The sequence below is a fragment of the Aspergillus foveolatus genome (genome assembly GCF_047715535.1).
Source record: "Aspergillus foveolatus strain CBS 279.81 unplaced genomic scaffold BDW70scaffold_30, whole genome shotgun sequence".
NCBI classification, from domain to species: domain Eukaryota; kingdom Fungi; phylum Ascomycota; class Eurotiomycetes; order Eurotiales; family Aspergillaceae; genus Aspergillus; species Aspergillus foveolatus.
In genome coordinates this window covers 46,385-63,895 of record NW_027396094.1, presented here as the reverse complement: position 1 = coordinate 63,895, position 17,511 = coordinate 46,385, and the positions used below count along the sequence as shown (strand labels likewise).

Below are 17,511 nucleotides of genomic sequence, written 5' to 3'. Positions count from 1 at the left end.
AAAAAAAAAAAAAAGAAAAAAAAAAGGAAGTGACAAACCTCGAAGAGCGCTAAAAGTAGACAGGTCGCAAAATCTGGTAGCCGTGATCGCTGCCCGATCTCGTACCGTGTCCTAAAGGATTTGACGACTTCTCCATATTTACCCATGGCATGCTGAAAATGCACATTCCGCTCCGGGCCAGTCGACGTGTTTGCAAGGTGCAAGGCTCCCAGAGCTTCCATAGCGCTTGCCATGGACACCGACGATTGAGAAACATCGGGAAAACATCGTCGGAAGGGGTTGATATTTGTCGAGGTGTCATAGACGAGTAAAAGTGTAGCAACTTCGTCCACAAAATGTGTATAATAACGGCCCTGCAAGCAGTCCAATGAGGAGACGGGCAATTTGTGGCTATGAAAGCCGAACTCGGTTGGCGTTGAATCTCCCGCGGTCGGTATCAGCACCAAATCTTCATCATCCTGCTCCTTCTTCACTTTCTTCTCATCTTCTGGTACCGATGCCACAGAGGGCACTGCCGGGTTCTCGAAATGGAAAACCAACGGTTTCGACTCAGTCACAGTCGTGGGCGAGATCACCACACCTTCAACCTCCGTATCTTCCTTCTTCAGAGCCTTCTGGCTGGCTCTCGGTCTGGATTTATCCCGTTTGGTCGGCGGATTCGATTGACCGGGCGGCGGCGGCGGCGGACCATAGACCTTGAATGTCATCCGTCCCTGACTTCCATCGCATTCTAATCCCAGTCGAGTACAGTTTCGACACGTCGGAGACGCTTCGTCACAGCGGACATGACGTCGACGGCAGGTAGAGCAACCGGTAAATCCACGATGATGCCATCGTCGAACGCGCTTCTTCTTGTCGGGATGTGGTGATTCGTGTGGTAGAGGTTGAGGAGGCTGCGCCCGATCACAGACCATCGTACGAGCTTCCATGGAGAGAAAGATCGACGGTGGGAGAGCTGTAAGGGAGAGACATGGAGGGGCGAGGTCGCGTGCGGGCGGAGGGCGGAGAGCGGGGCGGGAGCCGAACAAGAGACGATTAACAGAAGAGGAAAAACATCTTGGTGAGATGATCTGAGATAGATGAACACAAGGTGGTTGATAGAAGTATGAATGAAGCGAGTGGGAGCGAAACGTGAGACGTGAGACGTGAGACTTGAGTCTGAAAGACTTGAGGGAGTGGGAGCGAGAGTTGAAAGTCAAAATCCCAGGAGCCGGGGACAGTGGAGTTGGACTCAAGGCCCCAAAGGCGCCTTCCAGCGACTTACAAGTCGCGGAGAAGAGAAATCGCTGGGGCCGCGGGTCAAGCCTCGACCAACGAAAGAGGGCCTTGGCGTCCATCACAGATCAGCCTAGCTGGCGCTAGCGGATCGCCGGGGCGGTTCTGGTCACTCAACAAGTCAGCGCTCTTATGGCGGGCGATCCTCGTCTATGGCGACCGCCTCGGCCCAATAGCCCAATCCTTGATGGGGGCCGTTTTATGGGCCGATATCTGCACGCACTGTCGTGGACTCGTTGCAAATCGCAGCGCCCAAGACCTGCTGTTTGCTTGGACTCGAAGATCTCTCCTGTGCCCCTCCGCTCGGGCGCTTAAATAACTCAATTATTACCTCATGGTACATGCTTAGTCGATCGTTTCATCCGTCGGTCCCTACACTTGACCAACAACTGTCTCTAGGGTGTGGGCCAAGGTGCCGAGTGCATAGGATCTCCCTCTAGGCATGGCTAATGGGGTAGTTTTCGAATAAAAGGAAAGGATCCATGGTAGTTGGCTAATTTTGATGGATAATACAGATTAAGGAGCATAGACTGTGCGGTTAATTTATAACTGTGGTCCACGGGTCTGGCAGTTTGCCGTAGGCGCAACTACCAAATACTCTGTACTCTGCCCTCTGTATTATACTTATTGAGGCCAAATACCAATTAGCAAATTAAGCTATGAACAAGATTTCTTTTGTGGGAAAAAAACACAATCTAGGTCTATTTACTGTCATATGTCGTGTTTGACACGGAATGAGCACACCTTGCCGATAGGCCCCGACGACACCCTTTACCGCGTGACTGCTCGCCAAGCCAAGCGGAGAATGAGAAACCTGGGACATAAATTATGTTCCAAGGGTTCGTCTCTGCCTTGGAGCCTAATAAGCTTAGCGAGAGGTAGAGACCTCTTCCACTGTCTCTGTGACGACGCCCTTGCTGTCGACAAAATTCGAGATGCGGTCTTTCGGCAACCACGCATCCTCCGGCATGATAAAGTAGGAAACTAAAGCGAAAATCGTCACTGCGGCCATGATGATCGGGGCATAGTTCAGATTCTCGCCAGTAACGGGGAACGCGTACGGTGAGAACAGAACTGCAACGACCCATCCGTTCCAGAAGACGCCAATCAACTGGAATGGCTTGGAGAGGCGTCCAAGGCTCCATGCGGGTTTTGGGAAGTGATTCCGCGTACAGGTGAGACGCGCGAGACAAATGAGACCGTATGCTGCAGCGGAAGGGACACCAGCTGCTGAGACGAGGGATGTGAAAGCCACGTCAGATGGCAGAAGTGTGCAGGTGATGATGGATGCGACCGTCCAGACGACGATGACCGCGTTCCGGGGCTGGCCATTATGGACTTTTGAGACCCAGGAGGAGAAGGGAAGGACACCGTCACGGGCGACGGCGAAGACGAGCCGGGACGATGCTACTATGGCAATCGCGGTATTCTAGTCAACCAAGTTAGTATCCTGCTTGTTTAAACTAAACGATAAGTGATGGCGACATACAAGCCAGAGAGCAACTACGCAGATGATGTTCATGAAGATGTGTCCGCCTTTGCCGAGGACAACGGCGTAGAGGCGAACGAACGGCTGCGGAGAGCCGAACTCGAAAAGCTTATCAGGAGTGGGCTAGGGTCGGGTTAATACCGATCTTGAGCCAGGGCGAGATTTGATACTTACGGCACAGAAGAGGAATAAAATAATGGTTGCGAGTCCGCCAAATCCACTTGCTACTGTACTCCAGAAGATGCCGCGGGCGGCTGTCACGCTGGCGTGCTTGGTTTCTTCCGCAACGTGACCTGAGGCGTCAAATCCGATCAGGATACCGGCCGTGGCCAAGTATGAGAGACACCAGTTCCATCCGGCGGGCGCGCCGGTGCCGTTGTACGTGGACATGAAGGCCTCTTCGGCAGTTCTGAATCCCCATGTGTTGGCGACGCCAATGGGAAGCCAGATGACGTTAAGGAAAAAGTCTAGCATGACAACTGCTGACGAGAACCAGAAAACGTATCGGAAGTATTTGGCTGTGGATGTTAGATGTACCCTGCTGACGGGCAAAGAAAGTTAACGTACGCGGCATAAAATTAAGTAAAGCGGCAAGTGCGAGGAGAATCTCTGTCACAATCCACTGCACAGCTCGGAACTTGACGTCCGAAACATCCTTGGGAAAATCCACGTCGAATACGGTCAATTCCTGCCGTAGGTCAGTATACGTGCAAAAAGCTGTCATGGGGCACATACGGAGAGCATGTAGTTTGTCGCCGACTGAGTGTTGCTGGCGCAAAAGGTGGTCCACGCGGTGGTTGACCACCAAGCGACAATGAACCCAAACAGTCTACCGTATTTAGGACCACCCGCCTCAGCGGCCCAGAGGTAGATTGAGCCGGCAGAAGGCGAAGCCGAACAGACTTCTGCGACAAGGGCGGCAGTTATGAAAGTGAACACCATGGTCACCAGGTAGCTCGTCCTAGTCCGGTTAGGACAGTTCCAGAAGGGTAGAGGCGAAACGAACCAGTAAGCCAGATTCCCTCCAGCCGCGATACCAGTGCTAAAGGTAACGCGCACACCACCAATGAAGTACAGTGCAGCTGACACGGCGTCAGAAATAGGGCTTTCATTTTCTCGATGAACTCACCAAACGTCGTCGCAAAGTTCTCAAAGAATGTATATGTTCGATGTAGAACCTGTTATGTATGAGCTGAGCTCGCTTCATCTCAGGGCGTAGGCTTACTGGCTTATAGCCCATTGTTTTCTAGAGTAACATTAGAGCAGCTCGTATAATGTGGTATGATTACTTACCAGAAGCGCCGCATCGTCCTGGGACGAGGTTTGACTGCGGGTTTCCTCCCCGACAGGGTTTTGCTCAATGAGCTGCTCGTGCTGGTGACTCGGCGACATGATTAAACGGAGGCAAAAGTAGGCAAAACTGTGCAAACTGCACGGATTGTGGACAGGGGGAGCCTCAGGGAGACGAGGAAAAGTTCTTAGTGGTCTGATAATGAGCCCGATACCGTTGCCTACCCCGCCGAAGTTCAGTCACGAGCCGAATAAACAAAGATAACCTTGTTCAGTGATGACTGTCAAAGCATGCCACAGAATTTTGCGCTGTCAATAGAACCGCCACAAGAATCCAGAAGTCGAGATTAACCTGGATCTGATGCTGGTGGACAAAGATGGTTGATCGGAAATGTCTGGTCCGCAGAATTCGCTGCACGCAATCCACCAGGAACATGCCAATGGCTGGACTTTGCGTCCGTGGGTCGCAACCGGGAGCTTAGCAGGGACACAATGGCCCCCAACTCGACAGGCTTGGCGACTACAATATGACCGTTCAACGGGACTAGAGTCCGTATTGTATCACTGAAGTCTCGAAAAAATAGTCGATAAGCGTGCTCCATCACATCTCCTAGACTGGACTCGGTACAGTAACTCGCCAGAGTCAGAGACTGTGCAAATCGAGGTGCGGTCTCGAGTGGGCTCGTCTCGAGGATCACGATTCAACAAGCAAAGTCTCGACCCACTGTGAAAACTTTGAGGGGAATTACGGCGAAGGCCCGAGCTGCGCTCTCGTGAGGGAAGCCTTGAAGCGATTGAAGCACGAAATCGTTTGGGGGCAGCTGAGCGACTTTGATCCCCTGGAATCGGCCACTAAAAGACCGTCTCATTCGACAGACTTGAGGGATGCGAAGCGGGCGGTAGGATAGAGTCACGTGACATAATCAATTTCGAAACCTCAGGCAGAAAGGCACCAAGAAGGAGACGCGAACCGGAGCCACAGGGTCCAGAGCTTACAGGCGTTCTTGGTGGAGTCAACATGCAAGTGGCATGATTATGGCGGTGCTGTACTACTAGCCTGTCTGCTGGGCCGCGTTCTAGAAAACGGAGAGAATTGATAACACAACCGTCATATTGTGCCACCACCGATCGGAGAAATGCTACGGATGCTTGTGCTCTGTATCACCTGATCGGGCGCGGGGGCAACCCAGCTGCTGGGCTTGGATACAGTGAAGTCATCTCTCCCATAGAATGCTCTCGACATGCAACTCTCCCAGCTGCTCTGGCAGCTAGACCTCTATTCATGCTCACGACGTCTTCTCGAGGATCTTGAGGAAACATCTCAGGTTCACTTGTTCCCTGGTGAAATCACTTTCTGCTCGCTCTCGGACACCGTTTCATCCAGGCTCGAATGCGGTGCGGCCTCCGTCTGATTTGCCGACGACTGCCCGTCTCAGCCGGCTACTCGTGGAAGAATGTGCTGTTCGTCATTGAACTCCTGTGGTCGTGCGGCCCGTCGATCTCCCCGCTACTCCGTCCCCCGCTCATACCTCCATAGAGTCCACACAGCCTTCCCCCAGTCCTCCACTCGCCGAGCTCTTATACCTTCTCGGCACAATCCCCGCTTTTGACAGCCGTCGTGGCTTCTGGACACCAGACGGACTCCCCGTCGACGTACCTTCTTCACTCTCACCTCTGAAATGAGTCTTTCCCTAGCTGCTGGTGACTGTTCATCTTCAGTCTGAAGCTTTCGTGCACCATGAGTGCGCCATTTTCCCTGCCGTCAGCCCTGAGCCCGTGTCGAGCGGCGCTCAGTGCCATCCCAGGCAGATCCCATATCTTGTGGGCGCAGTCGTGTGAGTTGATCTCCTTATCCCAGCCTGAGAGAACATCAGGAAATCGACTGACACTAGTGTAAATAGTTGTCGGCACTCACGGTCTCTGTTCCTCTCACCGGTCCCATGAATACGTCTGGAAATACCGCTCGCATTCTGCCCGAACATACGCAACCAGTGCCTCCCCACCGTCTCAAGTCCCCGTCATTCCATATTCGTCCTTGACTGTTGGAGTGCCTCGCGAGATATACCCCAATGAACGCCGTGTTGCTCTTACGCCGCAGAATGTTGCCTTGCTGCTCAAGAAGGGCTTTGTGCGTGTCTTGGTCGAACGCGGAGCAGGGGATGGCGCTCAGCTGCTTGACCAAGCGTATGAAAAAGCCGGAGCGACACTGGTCGATCAAGCCACCGTCTGGTCTGAGAGCAACATTGTCTTGAAAGTCCGCGGGCCTCAACTGAACGGCCCCTTCAACGAAGCCGAGGCATTGAAGCCAGGGAGCACCATCATCTCGTTTCTGTATCCCGCCCAGAACAGGCAGCTTGTGGACAAGCTTGCCGCTTGCGGCGCGAACAGTTTCGCTATGGACATGATCCCTCGGATTTCCCGCGCTCAGGTTTTCGATGCCCTCAGGTACGGCATCTATCCACATAGCACGACCCGCCTAACATGATGCAGTTCCATGGCCAACATTGCTGGGTACAAGGCTGTTCTGGAAGCGTCGAACCATTTTGGTCGCTTTTTGACCGGCCAAGTCACTGCTGCAGGCAAGATCCCGCCCAGTAAAGTTCTAGTCGTCGGAGCCGGTGTCGCAGGGTTAAGTGCTATTGCGTCGGCTCGTCGTCTGGGCGCCATCGTGCGCGGATTTGATACGCGCCCTGCCGTTCGCGAGCAAGTCCAGTCTCTGGGTGCAGAGTTCATCGAGGTGGATGTTCAGGAAGACGGCGCTGGCCAAGGCGGTTATGCAAAGGAAATGTCCAAGGAATTCATCGAAGCAGAGATGAAGCTCTTCATGGAGCAGTGTCGCGAGGTGGATATAGTCATAACAACCGCTCTTATTCCTGGAAAGCCGGCACCGAAACTGATTACCAAAGAGGTAATATCCACAAACTTGAAAACCCCAAACTTGAAAGACTGTGACCTGATCATGGCAGATGGTTGCTGCAATGAAACCCGGATCCGTCATTGTTGATCTCGCAGCTGAAGCTGGCGGCAATTGCGAAGTAACTGTTCCGGGGCAACTAACCACTTACAATGATATTACCGTTATTGGTCAGTTTTCTAGATTTATTCACAGTGAAGAACACTAAATGACGCCTGCAGGCTATACCGACTTCCCTTCTCGATTGCCAAACCAGTCGTCGACTTTGTACTCGAATAACATCACGAAATTCCTTCTATCAATGGCTCCTCAGGAGAAGGCTTTTGGAATTGACTTGTCCGATGAAGTTGTTCGAGGTTCGATCGTTACTCTGAATGGAGAAATCCTGCCTCCGGCTCCTCGGCCTGCACCACCACCTCCTCCAAAGGTCGAAGCAGCAGCGCCGTCGGCAGCAAAGCCCGAGTTGGCCCTGACCCCATGGCAGAAGGTTTCACGTGAGGTAGCGACCACAACCGCAGGCATGGGGACAGCGCTCGCCTTGGGCAAGGCAACTGGACCGGTTTTTATGAGCAACATGCTGACGTTCGGTCTGGCCGGACTTGTTGGCTATCGTGCTGTCTGGGGTGTCGCTCCCGCTCTTCACTCCCCCCTGATGAGCGTGACTAACGCAATATCCGGCATGGTCGGTGTTGGCGGTTTCTTCATCATGGGTGGTGGCTATCTTCCTACGACGATTCCAGAACTCTTGGGGTCAATCTCAGTTCTCCTAGCGTTCATGAATGTATCCGGCGGCTTCGTTATCACGAAGCGCATGCTAGACATGTTCAAACGGCCAACCGACCCGCCAGAATATCCCTGGCTGTATGCAATCCCGGCCGTTGTATTTGGTGGCGGATTCGTAGCAGCCGCCAGCACCGGTATGGCCGGGCTCGTGCAGGCCGGATACCTGGTTAGCAGCATTCTGTGTATCAGCTCCATTTCAGGCCTTGCTTCCCAGCAGACCGCCCGCCGAGGGAACATTTTTGGCATACTTGGTGTCGCAGCCGGTATCCTGGCGTCTTTGGCAGCTGTTGGGTTCTCCACCGAAGTATTGACCCAATTTGCTGGCGTTGCAAGTGCGGGTGCAATCGTTGGTAGGTTAGCTCCGCTACCGTATCATCATATCACTGACGGCAGTAGGGGCATTGATTGGGCGCCGTATCACGCCGACTGGACTCCCGCAAACTGTAGCTGCTTTGCACTCGGTTGTTGGTCTTGCGGCGGTACTTACGAGTGCCGGGAGTGTAATGGCAGACATAGATCACATTTCAACTCTCCATCTAGTGACGGCTTATCTTGGAGTTCTAATTGGTACATTCCCACGTTTCGACGCTGCGCAATATACTGATCCATTTAGGTGGCGTGACATTCACCGGCTCGATCGTAGCGTTCTTGAAACTCGCTGGCCGCATGTCCTCCAAGCCGCTTATTCTTCCCGGTCGGCATCTGCTGAACTCGACTTTACTCGGAACTAATGTAGCCACTATGGGCGCATTTGTATCTATGGCCCCCGCTAACCCGATGATCGCCGCTACATGTCTTGGGGCGAATACCGCACTGAGCTTCATAAAAGGCTACACCACAACTGCGGCCATTGGTGGCGCAGATATGCGTACGTACCTTGAGCCCTTTTTGAAATCTAAACCCATCTGATGAATTCAGCCGTCGTTATCACGGTCCTCAATGCGTACTCAGGCTTCGCCTTGGTTGCGGAAGGCTTTATGCTCGACAACCCACTGCTCACCAGTGTTGGATCTCTTATTGGCGTGAGCGGTTCGATTTTGTCATACATCATGGTATGTCCTCTACATGAATGCTCTTTGATAGGCTGCTGACTGACAACTCAGTGCGTGGCTATGAATCGGTCTTTAACTAACGTCCTGTTCGGTGGAATTGCTGCCCCTCAACAAGCCCAGAAGAAGATTGAGGGCAAGGTCACCCAGACCAGCGTGGAAGAGACAGTCGACTCTCTAGCAAACGCAGAAAGCGTCATTATTGTAAGTACCAATTCTTGGCACAAGACCTCTGCTCATACCGGTAGGTCGTCGGATATGGCATGGCTGTCGCGAAGGCCCAGTATGCGCTCGCCGAAATCACCCACATGCTGCGCGCCAAAGGCGTGAACGTCCGGTTTGCTATCCATCCTGTCGCTGGTCGTATGCCTGGCCAATGCAACGTTCTACTTGCGGAAGCTTCAGTGCCCTATGACAGTTAGTTACCTGGCCACCCAACCCTTTCTCCGTTGCTGACTAGTACAGTTGTTTTGGAAATGGACGAGATTAACGATGACTTCGCGGACACTGACGTGACTCTTGTCATTGGAGCCAATGATACCGTCAATCCCATCGCGCTGGAGCCAGACTCCCCAATTTCTGGTATGCCCGTGTTGCAGGCGTGGAAGAGCAAGGAGGTTATTGTGATGAAGCGCGGCATGTCTAGTGGATACGGTAGGCTTTGGCCTTCCCTTCTTGGTCTTCACCATACTGACTTGAATAGCCGATGTTCCCAACCCGATGTTCTACATGCCCGGCACCAGGATGCTTTTCGGAGACGCAAAGGCCACGTGCGACGGTAAGTGCATTTCTTGTTGTTCGGTATTGGGTGAAATATTCTAACTTCAGCAGCCATCAAAGCAAACCTCGAGGCTCGTATGTAGATGCGCACAGTTTATGCATTTGTTATTTAGAGACAGTCAATGAATGTTTTTTCCTTCTAATACGGTCCTACCCCGCCCCCTGGGTACTATAACCATGGCAAGAGCAACCCTATCAGAAGACAGGATTATTATCCTTATTTTCCCTGTTCATCGCCGGAATTTACCCTGTCAAAGCCGTTTGAGGCTCATCTGCCGAATCTGACCATGATAGGATGTTCAAGCAGGACTTGGACTAGCTTAGTGGATGTGGATTGTACGTAAACTATACTTGACGGAAAGCTTCTGGCTTTTGCTTAGGGATATAAGGATAGTTACCGCCAGGGAAGCTTACTAGTTTTAAACGCTGGTTTACTAGGGTTATGGCTGTAAGGGCTGTCCTTGTATATGGTGCCTCCAAGATGGACTTAACTGGAACTTGTCCTGACTGCAATTCAAATCCAACACTGAACTTTAAGCTCATAACGGCATATTTGCTCAATTGCAAAAGGTACTCGCAAAGCCAATGTATGCTATCCAAGAATTATCGGGATATCACGTGGAAGTATCCCGAAACGATCAAGGGCTTCCAGGTGAGTGCATGCTACTCGCTGTTATTAAATTTTCCCCGTATCAGCTTCAACAGCTGGTTGTTATTATCGCCTCGACTGTACTCAGTTCTGACGAGAACCTCTCCTCCTGACAGCCTCACTAAACTACTTAGGGGCGAAGAATCTAGTGAACCTCCAGCATCTGTCATGGTCAACCACAAACGTATTACCATATATCCTCTCGAAAAGGTGTTCTGGCTTACAGATCGAACTGTCGAGCTGTGTCCCAATTAAAGCAAGTCTGCTTCTCCAGGACCAATGTATTTGGTGACAGTCTGACGTTGGTAACTACCGCATGAGAGCAGTGTTTCTCTACTGAGCTTTAATGCTGCATGAAGGTCTTGACATAGAAAGAGAGCCCGACATATGGTGAAACAGCAAGGCTAATATTCGGCTCGGCCCAAGACGTTGCTTTGGAAAAGAAAACCATCAGCCGGCTTGACAGATTCCCGCCATCTATACCATGTTTAAATCTTACTCCCTGACACTGCCAACGCCCGTACTCTCTCATCTTCTTCTTGCCTAACAACGTGCGCGAACGCCTTTTCAACATCATGCTCTGACAGCCACTCTGTATCAGGCCTTCCCTTCATACGATTGATCAACTTTTCATCCTCCTCCTCAGACCCCGTTGCAGCAGGCTTGGTATTCAGCTGCGCATGCACAATTTCCAACAGCTGATGCGTATGCGGTTTCCTCGTCCTCTTATATAACTCCAGCGCCTTTTTAACTCCCTCAATGCCAAAAAGTCCTTTACTGTGAGAATTTCCAGCCCGAGTCAAATTGTACCTGAACGCCAGCCCTAGCGCAAAAACATCATCCAGAGCCAATGACCTCCGGCCGCAAACGGTTCCCATGAGCGTGCGCCGCGTCTCCAACCAGCGTTACCCGATCTTTAAACACCCAAGTCGAGATAGCATCGCCCGCGAAGTTTGGGTAGAGGTTTGTGTAAAGGTTTGCCTCGGGTAGTGCTCTGATGAGTGGGTGCCAGTTCTGCTGGGTGTTAGTGGGATTGGATGGATGGATGGGATAGCGGTAGGGAAGGGTATAGCATTATCACCTTATATCTTTCCCGCAGGAAGCTTACGCTACCTCTTGCGTCCCAGGCTATCGTTTTTTCGACCTCGTCAGATTGGCGAGGATCGCTGTAGGCGCCGACGGTTATGTATTGGTCCTTGCCTGGGACTTGTCGGTTTTTCTCTTCAAGAAGCAATTTATGATTCTAGGGGCCCGAACACAGACGAGACGCGAAGTAGTTGTCTTCGGGCCCCATATTGCCACCTGTTAGAACTCAACTCTGCTTACGCATGCGTTCAATATTGCAGAAAGCAATGATGCCAAACTGTTGGGTGGCGCACCCAGTGCAAAGAATCCTCCGGTAGATCAGGAACTTTCCCGACGACCAACGATGCGTCGAATGTGGATCTCATAGAGATTTTGCCCGTGAAGCGGAGTTTATAGTGAGGGATAAAGGATTGCAGGACTCTCTACTTCGGTCAGCACTGCTCAAGTGACCAGCTCATCCTGCATAGATCTATCAAGATGCAGGCGACAGACCGATTTAGGCCCATCAAGGCCAATGAGAGTGTCTCCGTGCGCAGTAGTTCCATCCTCAAAGTACAATACTACATCGTTCCCATATGCATCTGCATGTAAGAGCTTCTTGCTTAGGTGGATAGACTGCCGGGGGACATGCTCCAGCAGTGCGGCGTGCAAGTGGCCTCGACGGAAGCAGGTCGTATGGTGATGAGGGTTAGGGACGTTGCGGTGGGTGTCGACAGAGACGACCTGGTTCGTTTTCCAGTGGCTTGGGGCTGGCTGTTAGTCCCACGTCTTTCCCTTCACCCTCTTCTTTTGGCTGGAGGCTGAGACCGAGGGCAATATGTAGGGTTGAAGGCGCACCGAAAGATTTGAGGAATTCCATTTGGTCCTCTGAAGCCAATTTCGTCTGAGAGGGCATTGCGGACGGCTAGTTTCTCTAGAGTACGCATGCCCTATTCGATATAGCCTGGTCAGTTCAACAGACATGGCAATATCAGTCAGGATTTGTCGCACATTCGGACTGAGACTGATCGCAATACTGGCCCCTATTTCTGACAGCTCAGGCGCCTGCTCATACAACTGCAGCTCGAGATCCGGAATCACAGCGATGCGCGAAAGAGAGATCGCAGTTGCGAGGCCAGCGATTCCTGCCCCTGCGATAAGGACTTTAAAAGACTTGCGGTCTGGAATAGCAGCCATGATTTCAGCAACTCCTTGTCACAATACTGATTAACAACAAAAAACAACAAAAAGGGAGTACAGAATTTGGGCTAAGGAGATTTCTACTTTATCAGATCCTCTTCGTATCAACAACCAGAGTTGGAGTAGCTATCAAGTGGCCTCTCAAGCACGTCAGGAGTGCAGTAATAGCGCAACCGCTATTATGGCGAATACTGCCTTTGCGTGCTTAGCTTGCTCATTTGCGCATTGCTGGGCCAATACTCGTGCCTTGATAATGGCAAATCTCTAAGCTTCCCAAGCCGGCGCCTAGCCGACTTAGCTTTCGGAGTATTCGGTACAAAGATGGCAGTTGGGGAACCATGGCGCAATATCTGGCTCGCCTGTGGTCTGCAAGTATTTAGGGCTCAGCATACAACCGATCAGAGGGAGAAAACTCGCCGGCAGCTGCCTACCCCCACGTTCACAATGTCTGAATATCCCAAATCCAGAATCGCAGCTACTACGGAGTCCCACAGTGCAAGTCAAGTTGAGGAGCTCAGCAATGGCATTAAAGTCCCGGCGCAGTTCGCAGACGAGAGTTTCAAGCTCTTCTCCAAAATCCAGGTCGCGGAACCAACGCCAAAAGAAGCGATAGTAATCCGGAACAAATGCCTCTGGCGGATTATTCCGTTTCTGTGTATTGGGTATCACCTCATGTACGTGGATAAACAGACAGTGAGTATTCCCCCCTAAATGCTTGTAATTGCGAATGGGACTTGATGTTGTTGGAACAGCTAGGGAGCTCCGCAATCCTGGGAATCATGGACGATGCGCATCTAAATTAGACTCAGTACAACTGGCTTTCGTCGATCTTTTATCTGGGATACCTGATAGCCGAGTGGCCGCAGAACTGGGCCCTGCAGCTATTTCCCGTTGGGAAGTGGCTTGCTAGAAATTTGATCATCTGGTACGCTCCCCTTCTCCCCTCTACTGCTTCTGCATATATGTATGTTCATCACTGGTATGTTGACACGAGATAGGTGTTGCATCATCCTACTCCACGCGCCCTGCAACAGTTCTGCTTCTCTCTTCGTGGTCCGATTCTTGCTAGGTCTCGCAGAAGCTTGTATCGTGCCTGCGTTCCTAATCATCATGTCTATGTTCTTTACATACGGCGAGGAGGCTGTCATCATGCCAATCATGTGGTCAATTGGCAATGCGAGCCCAATCACCTCGGGGCTGCTATCGTACGGAGTGCTTTGGATTGATACAGGGGATTTTGCGCCTTGGAAATGGTTCATGGGTATGTCTGCTCTCGACTGGTTCTTAGTTATATCCTGCTGAGAAAGATGTAGTGATCACCAGCATCGTCAGTCATCTTCGATGTTGTCCTCTGGCTCTTCTTCCCCGATAGCCCCATTCATGCTAGCTTTTTAACGCATGAGGAGCGCGCGCAGGCAATTCTACGGATTAAGGAGAATCATTCGGGAATTGAGCAGAAGACGTTCAAGAAGTACCAGTAGGATACCACATACAAAGACGCTCCTCATGTACCGACCTAAGTTGGATAGGTTCATCGAAGTGATCAAAGACCCCTGCATGGCTTTTTTCCCTACATGCGTGGTCGCAGGAGATGGCCAACGGCATGACGAACCAGTACTCGCTAATTATTAACTCATTCGGATTTACTGTCTTGCAGACAACACTGCTAAGTACTGTGTCTGGGGTTGTATCATTCTTCTCCCTAGGGACTGCAGCAATTGTCCTATACCATACCAAGGTAGGCAACCTGTCTCACAAAATCCTAGAATTTTATGCTAAGCTAGCAGAATTGTCGAGCATGGATCTCACTCGTGGCGTACATTCCAGCGATCTTGTCCAGTATTCTTTTACTAGGTAGGCTCGTTCCTTTTCTAGCTGCTTCAGCACACGTGCACTAATGGGTCTCAGCCCTTCCCTAGTCAAATCGCTGGGGTCCCATTTCAGCAACATGGATACGGTCGACCGCTGGGATTCTATACGCGGTCGTCATGGTCTGGGCAGCCAATGCCTCGGCCGGACACACGAAGAAGACGACTGTGATTGCCCTTACCATGTCGGATACGGACTGTGCAATGTCATCTCTCCGCAGCTTTTTCGGCCGCAGTGGAAGGTAAGCCCACCACACTACAAGCTCGCCCAGAAGACCGGGTCTCGATTCCATTGTTATGGCCGTGCTAACACTTTCCCGTCACGCTGCAGCCTCGTTATAGACCAACCTGGTGGATCATTCTTGTAGTAAGTGATCTTTTTATACCCACCGGGGCATACCCTATGTGCCTTAGCCCACCAAGTGAAATCCACACCCATATTAGCAAGTGCCAACTCTAATCCATATGTTCTTATGCAGCAGATCGCCGCAATCCTTCCCATAATAACCATAATCGTCCTCCGCGTGTACCTCGTTCGCGAGAACAAACGACGCGACAGACTCCAGGCCGCCGACCAAGTCGCCAGTAATGGGGTGGTCGAGATACTTGATTCGGATGGGACGCAGGTCGCGCGTGTGGTGGATAACAGTGAGATGGATCTTACTGACCGGGTGAATCTGACCTTGTAAGTTTTTTTCTATGATTTTATTGATTGTGCGAGTGAGGAGATGCTGATCCTGGTTTATTATATCCGGTATGTGCTCTGATTATCTGCGCTGGTGCTAGGTGCTAGGCGCTAGGTTTACGGTTGAAGCGACGTGCATTTTCTGAAGAGGAATGGTTGAATTACGGGGCCTTTTGTATGAGATCTCTCTGTAATAACTGTGGCAGCCAGAACTACACCCTTGACTGCCCACTCCTTTGCTGCACGTACAACAGGTATTGCACTGGCAGTAAGCGAGAATCTGCGCCTGATTCTGCTTTTATTGCCCCATTCCAATTCCCAGGAGTCATTCTAAGAGGGAGCGAAAATTTGACATTATCAATATAGGATAAAAGGAATGCTGATTTTCCTCCGCTACAACTTGCCATGCGTGGCACTCTAGTGAAGTTTATCGAACCATGGAAATAACGCCGCATGCTTTCTCTTTAGCATCTAGACCTCTAGGCAGGCCTTCCATCGATCCAAACGCCAGGTAGCGAACCCTTTCAGGAATAAAATGGTCAGACAACCTTGTTGGCGTCCTTCATCGCATCATCAATGGTGGTATCTAGATAATCATGTGCCCTTTGACCGTCCATGCCACCAGAGGCCCCTTCGATCTACAAACTGATCCGTATTATAAGGATATATAAAAACCTCGGCCTCCAGGGTTTCTTTGTATGAAATGAGATCAATGCTCATTCTCACTCAATTTCACCGGTAATTCTGTTGACTTTCAATCAAGATGCCTCATTATTCCGAGAACCCTACCATCACCCCCTCGACCTCCAAACTTGACTACATCGAGGCTCTGAAGGAGGCTGTCGGCCCAGAAGGCTTGAGAACTCTTCACCCTGATGAAGCTAAGCCGCCTGGGTTCGAGGATCTGCAGCAAGCTCTAGCAAGCTCTACCGCGACCGCTCCTGCAAGGTATACCTGTTCAACGGACAAACCTCTTCCGGTTACCCTTCGAAATATCAGCAATAGCGCTGCCCTCCATGTCGGCTTCGGAGGAGCCCTGCCACGCTGGGCAAGAGACCCCCCTCAGACAGTCAACTTTGCCGCCTTCGCGAACGGCTACCCGCGCCCTGGGCTCGCTCTCGTCGCCGCAAACGCGCTACGAGATGCCGCTGACGAATGGAACAAGCTCGATCTAGGAGTCAAGTTCAAGTGGGTGGAGAAGATTGATCATGCTTCGTTCGTCCTCTCTTACGCGGGGAATCAGGGGAACGTGCTTGCAGAGGCTTTTTTCCCCAACGAGGACGACCTGAGTTATCTCAACGTCTATTCGGCTGCATTCCAGCCCGGGACAGTGCAGTACTTGAAGAATATCTTCTTGCACGAGCTCGGGCACGTGTTGGGATTCCGCCACGAATTTGCACCAGAGCTCGAGAAGGACGAGGAGTGCGTCCAGCTTGGACCTCGAAATCCGCTTTCGGTTATGGGATATGAGTTTCCGCCGCAGATCCAGACGACGGATAAGGAGAGTGCAGAGGCTTTCTACATGTTCCCTGGGAACTCGCTTGGATGGAGAGAGGCAAGAGTTCCGCCGTCCTCAAAGAGAACGCCGTTGCTGATCAAGGACTGTGTGGCAAAATGAGCAAACCACTCAAGCACAGGAAAAGTTTTTGTCTCTAATTCTCTCTAGTAACTACTGTTATCTTCTGACGAAAATTGAATTCACTTGGTTTCTGAACCACAAGTATACGCGGATACCAGGAGACAACAGAGTAGATCATACCTAAGAGAAGAGTGCTTCGCAGCAGTAGAAGGCCTGGCGAGCCCTAGATCATAAATCAAAGTAGCTTGGCAATTTCGCCATAATACCGCGCGAAATAAGGCCGCAAATTTGACCCCCACATATCCACTATGTAAGTCAAGGAATCAATAAAGAACTCCTCGTTCTCTGCTAGTTTCGTGCGCCTAGAGGCCGTCGATCTAAGCGAGGCTGATAATCTGCCAGGGACAGGACACTTGCCGAGCAAAATACAGCTTTAATATTTGCCCAAGTCGCTGAGTAGTTGAGTGAGTGTGCCACTGGCTGCATTCGCAGCCTTGACTCCCTTGAGATAGGCGGTCTCCGGCTGAGTCTGTGCTATGTTCTGTTGTTCTCTAGCCAGTAGTCAGAAGCACTACGAGACGGATTTGCACCTAACGCCCAGCGCCAAAGCCTCCCTTCCGCCCCCACGAGAGCCCTCACCAGAGAGCCCTCACCCTCGTGGTGGGCGAGGTGCAGGGGAGCCCAAGTTAGGTTGGTGCTCCTTCTCAGCACGGCTCTGGACATCGAGAATGGGGCGCAATGCAGATAGATCTTGATGGAATACACTGATGTAATAGGTAAACTTGCAATAGGCATGGAATTTTTTTTATAACCTCTTGCCTTGACTCATTTTGAATTTTCCATCTCCTATGGCAAAACATGCACATATAAAGAAAAAGTAGATTT

At 51.3% G+C, this 17,511-nt stretch overlaps 6 protein-coding genes across 6 annotated transcripts in view; 3 read left to right on the top strand and 3 right to left on the bottom strand.

Moving 5' to 3' along the window:
* The window catches only part of BDW70DRAFT_137782 (Zn(II)2Cys6 transcription factor), a 2,620-nt gene extending 1,451 nt beyond the window's left edge, over nucleotides 1-1,169 (bottom strand). Inside the window, exon 1 of the mRNA XM_073737102.1 lies at nucleotides 39-1,169. Coding sequence (XP_073595149.1) covers nucleotides 39-929 — 891 coding nt within the window. The 5' untranslated portion in view covers nucleotides 930-1,169. The remainder of the gene's footprint in view (nucleotides 1-38) is intronic.
* An 864-nt stretch (nucleotides 1,170-2,033) lies between these two features.
* BDW70DRAFT_67261 (putative amino acid permease) lies at nucleotides 2,034-4,278 on the bottom strand. The gene is made up of 9 exons (XM_073744543.1): nucleotides 4,058-4,278; nucleotides 3,990-4,010; nucleotides 3,894-3,942; nucleotides 3,771-3,846; nucleotides 3,500-3,725; nucleotides 3,332-3,452; nucleotides 2,939-3,282; nucleotides 2,765-2,887; nucleotides 2,034-2,704 (listed from the first exon to the last, which is right to left on the bottom strand). Exons 1-9 carry the CDS (start codon nucleotides 4,154-4,156, stop codon nucleotides 2,144-2,146), a joined length of 1,620 nt encoding a protein of 539 aa, XP_073595148.1. The 5' UTR covers nucleotides 4,157-4,278; the 3' UTR covers nucleotides 2,034-2,143.
* Nucleotides 4,279-5,792: 1,514 nt separating this feature from the next.
* Nucleotides 5,793-9,663, top strand: BDW70DRAFT_150897 (putative nicotinamide nucleotide transhydrogenase; the record flags this gene model as incomplete). The annotated part of the gene is made up of 13 exons (XM_073739226.1): nucleotides 5,793-5,889; nucleotides 5,956-6,499; nucleotides 6,545-6,962; nucleotides 7,021-7,138; nucleotides 7,190-8,101; nucleotides 8,148-8,318; nucleotides 8,365-8,619; nucleotides 8,670-8,803; nucleotides 8,855-9,004; nucleotides 9,049-9,217; nucleotides 9,266-9,454; nucleotides 9,504-9,578; nucleotides 9,632-9,663. The coding sequence occupies 13 exons, from the start codon at nucleotides 5,793-5,795 to the stop codon at nucleotides 9,661-9,663; spliced, it is 3,264 nt and encodes a 1,087-aa protein (XP_073595147.1).
* Nucleotides 9,664-10,717: 1,054 nt separating this feature from the next.
* Nucleotides 10,718-12,491, bottom strand: BDW70DRAFT_168881 (uncharacterized protein; the record flags this gene model as incomplete). The annotated part of the gene is made up of 8 exons (XM_073742568.1): nucleotides 10,718-11,006; nucleotides 11,040-11,052; nucleotides 11,099-11,243; nucleotides 11,311-11,424; nucleotides 11,609-11,737; nucleotides 11,808-12,057; nucleotides 12,153-12,244; nucleotides 12,306-12,491. The coding sequence occupies 8 exons, from the start codon at nucleotides 12,489-12,491 to the stop codon at nucleotides 10,718-10,720; spliced, it is 1,218 nt and encodes a 405-aa protein (XP_073595146.1).
* Nucleotides 12,492-12,938: 447 nt separating this feature from the next.
* BDW70DRAFT_150895 (major facilitator superfamily domain-containing protein) lies at nucleotides 12,939-15,051 on the top strand (the record flags this gene model as incomplete). Its single annotated transcript, XM_073739225.1, has 9 exons — nucleotides 12,939-13,187; nucleotides 13,298-13,419; nucleotides 13,493-13,774; nucleotides 13,818-13,821; nucleotides 13,976-14,002; nucleotides 14,044-14,232; nucleotides 14,282-14,356; nucleotides 14,414-14,561; nucleotides 14,735-15,051. 9 exons carry the CDS (start codon nucleotides 12,939-12,941, stop codon nucleotides 15,049-15,051), a joined length of 1,413 nt encoding a protein of 470 aa, XP_073595145.1.
* A 715-nt stretch (nucleotides 15,052-15,766) lies between these two features.
* On the top strand, nucleotides 15,767-16,796 carry BDW70DRAFT_137774 (uncharacterized protein). The gene has a single exon (XM_073737101.1). The coding sequence runs from the start codon at nucleotides 15,811-15,813 to the stop codon at nucleotides 16,663-16,665; it is 855 nt and encodes a 284-aa protein (XP_073595144.1). The 5' UTR covers nucleotides 15,767-15,810; the 3' UTR covers nucleotides 16,666-16,796.
* Nucleotides 16,797-17,511: the final 715 nt, after the last annotated feature.

Coding starts and splice junctions, on each gene's coding strand:
- BDW70DRAFT_137774 (XM_073737101.1), top strand. CDS start 15,811: ATGCCTCATTATTCCGAGAACCCTACCATCACCCCCTCGACCTCCAAA.
- BDW70DRAFT_67261 (XM_073744543.1), bottom strand. CDS start 4,156: ATGTCGCCGAGTCACCAGCACGAGCAGCTCATTGAGCAAAACCCTGTC. Junction 3,453..3,499: donor CGACAAACTACATGCTCTCC/GTATGTGCCCCA, acceptor GACCTACGGCAG/GAATTGACCGTATTCGACGT. Junction 2,888..2,938: donor TTTTATTCCTCTTCTGTGCC/GTAAGTATCAAA, acceptor ACCCGACCCTAG/CCCACTCCTGATAAGCTTTT.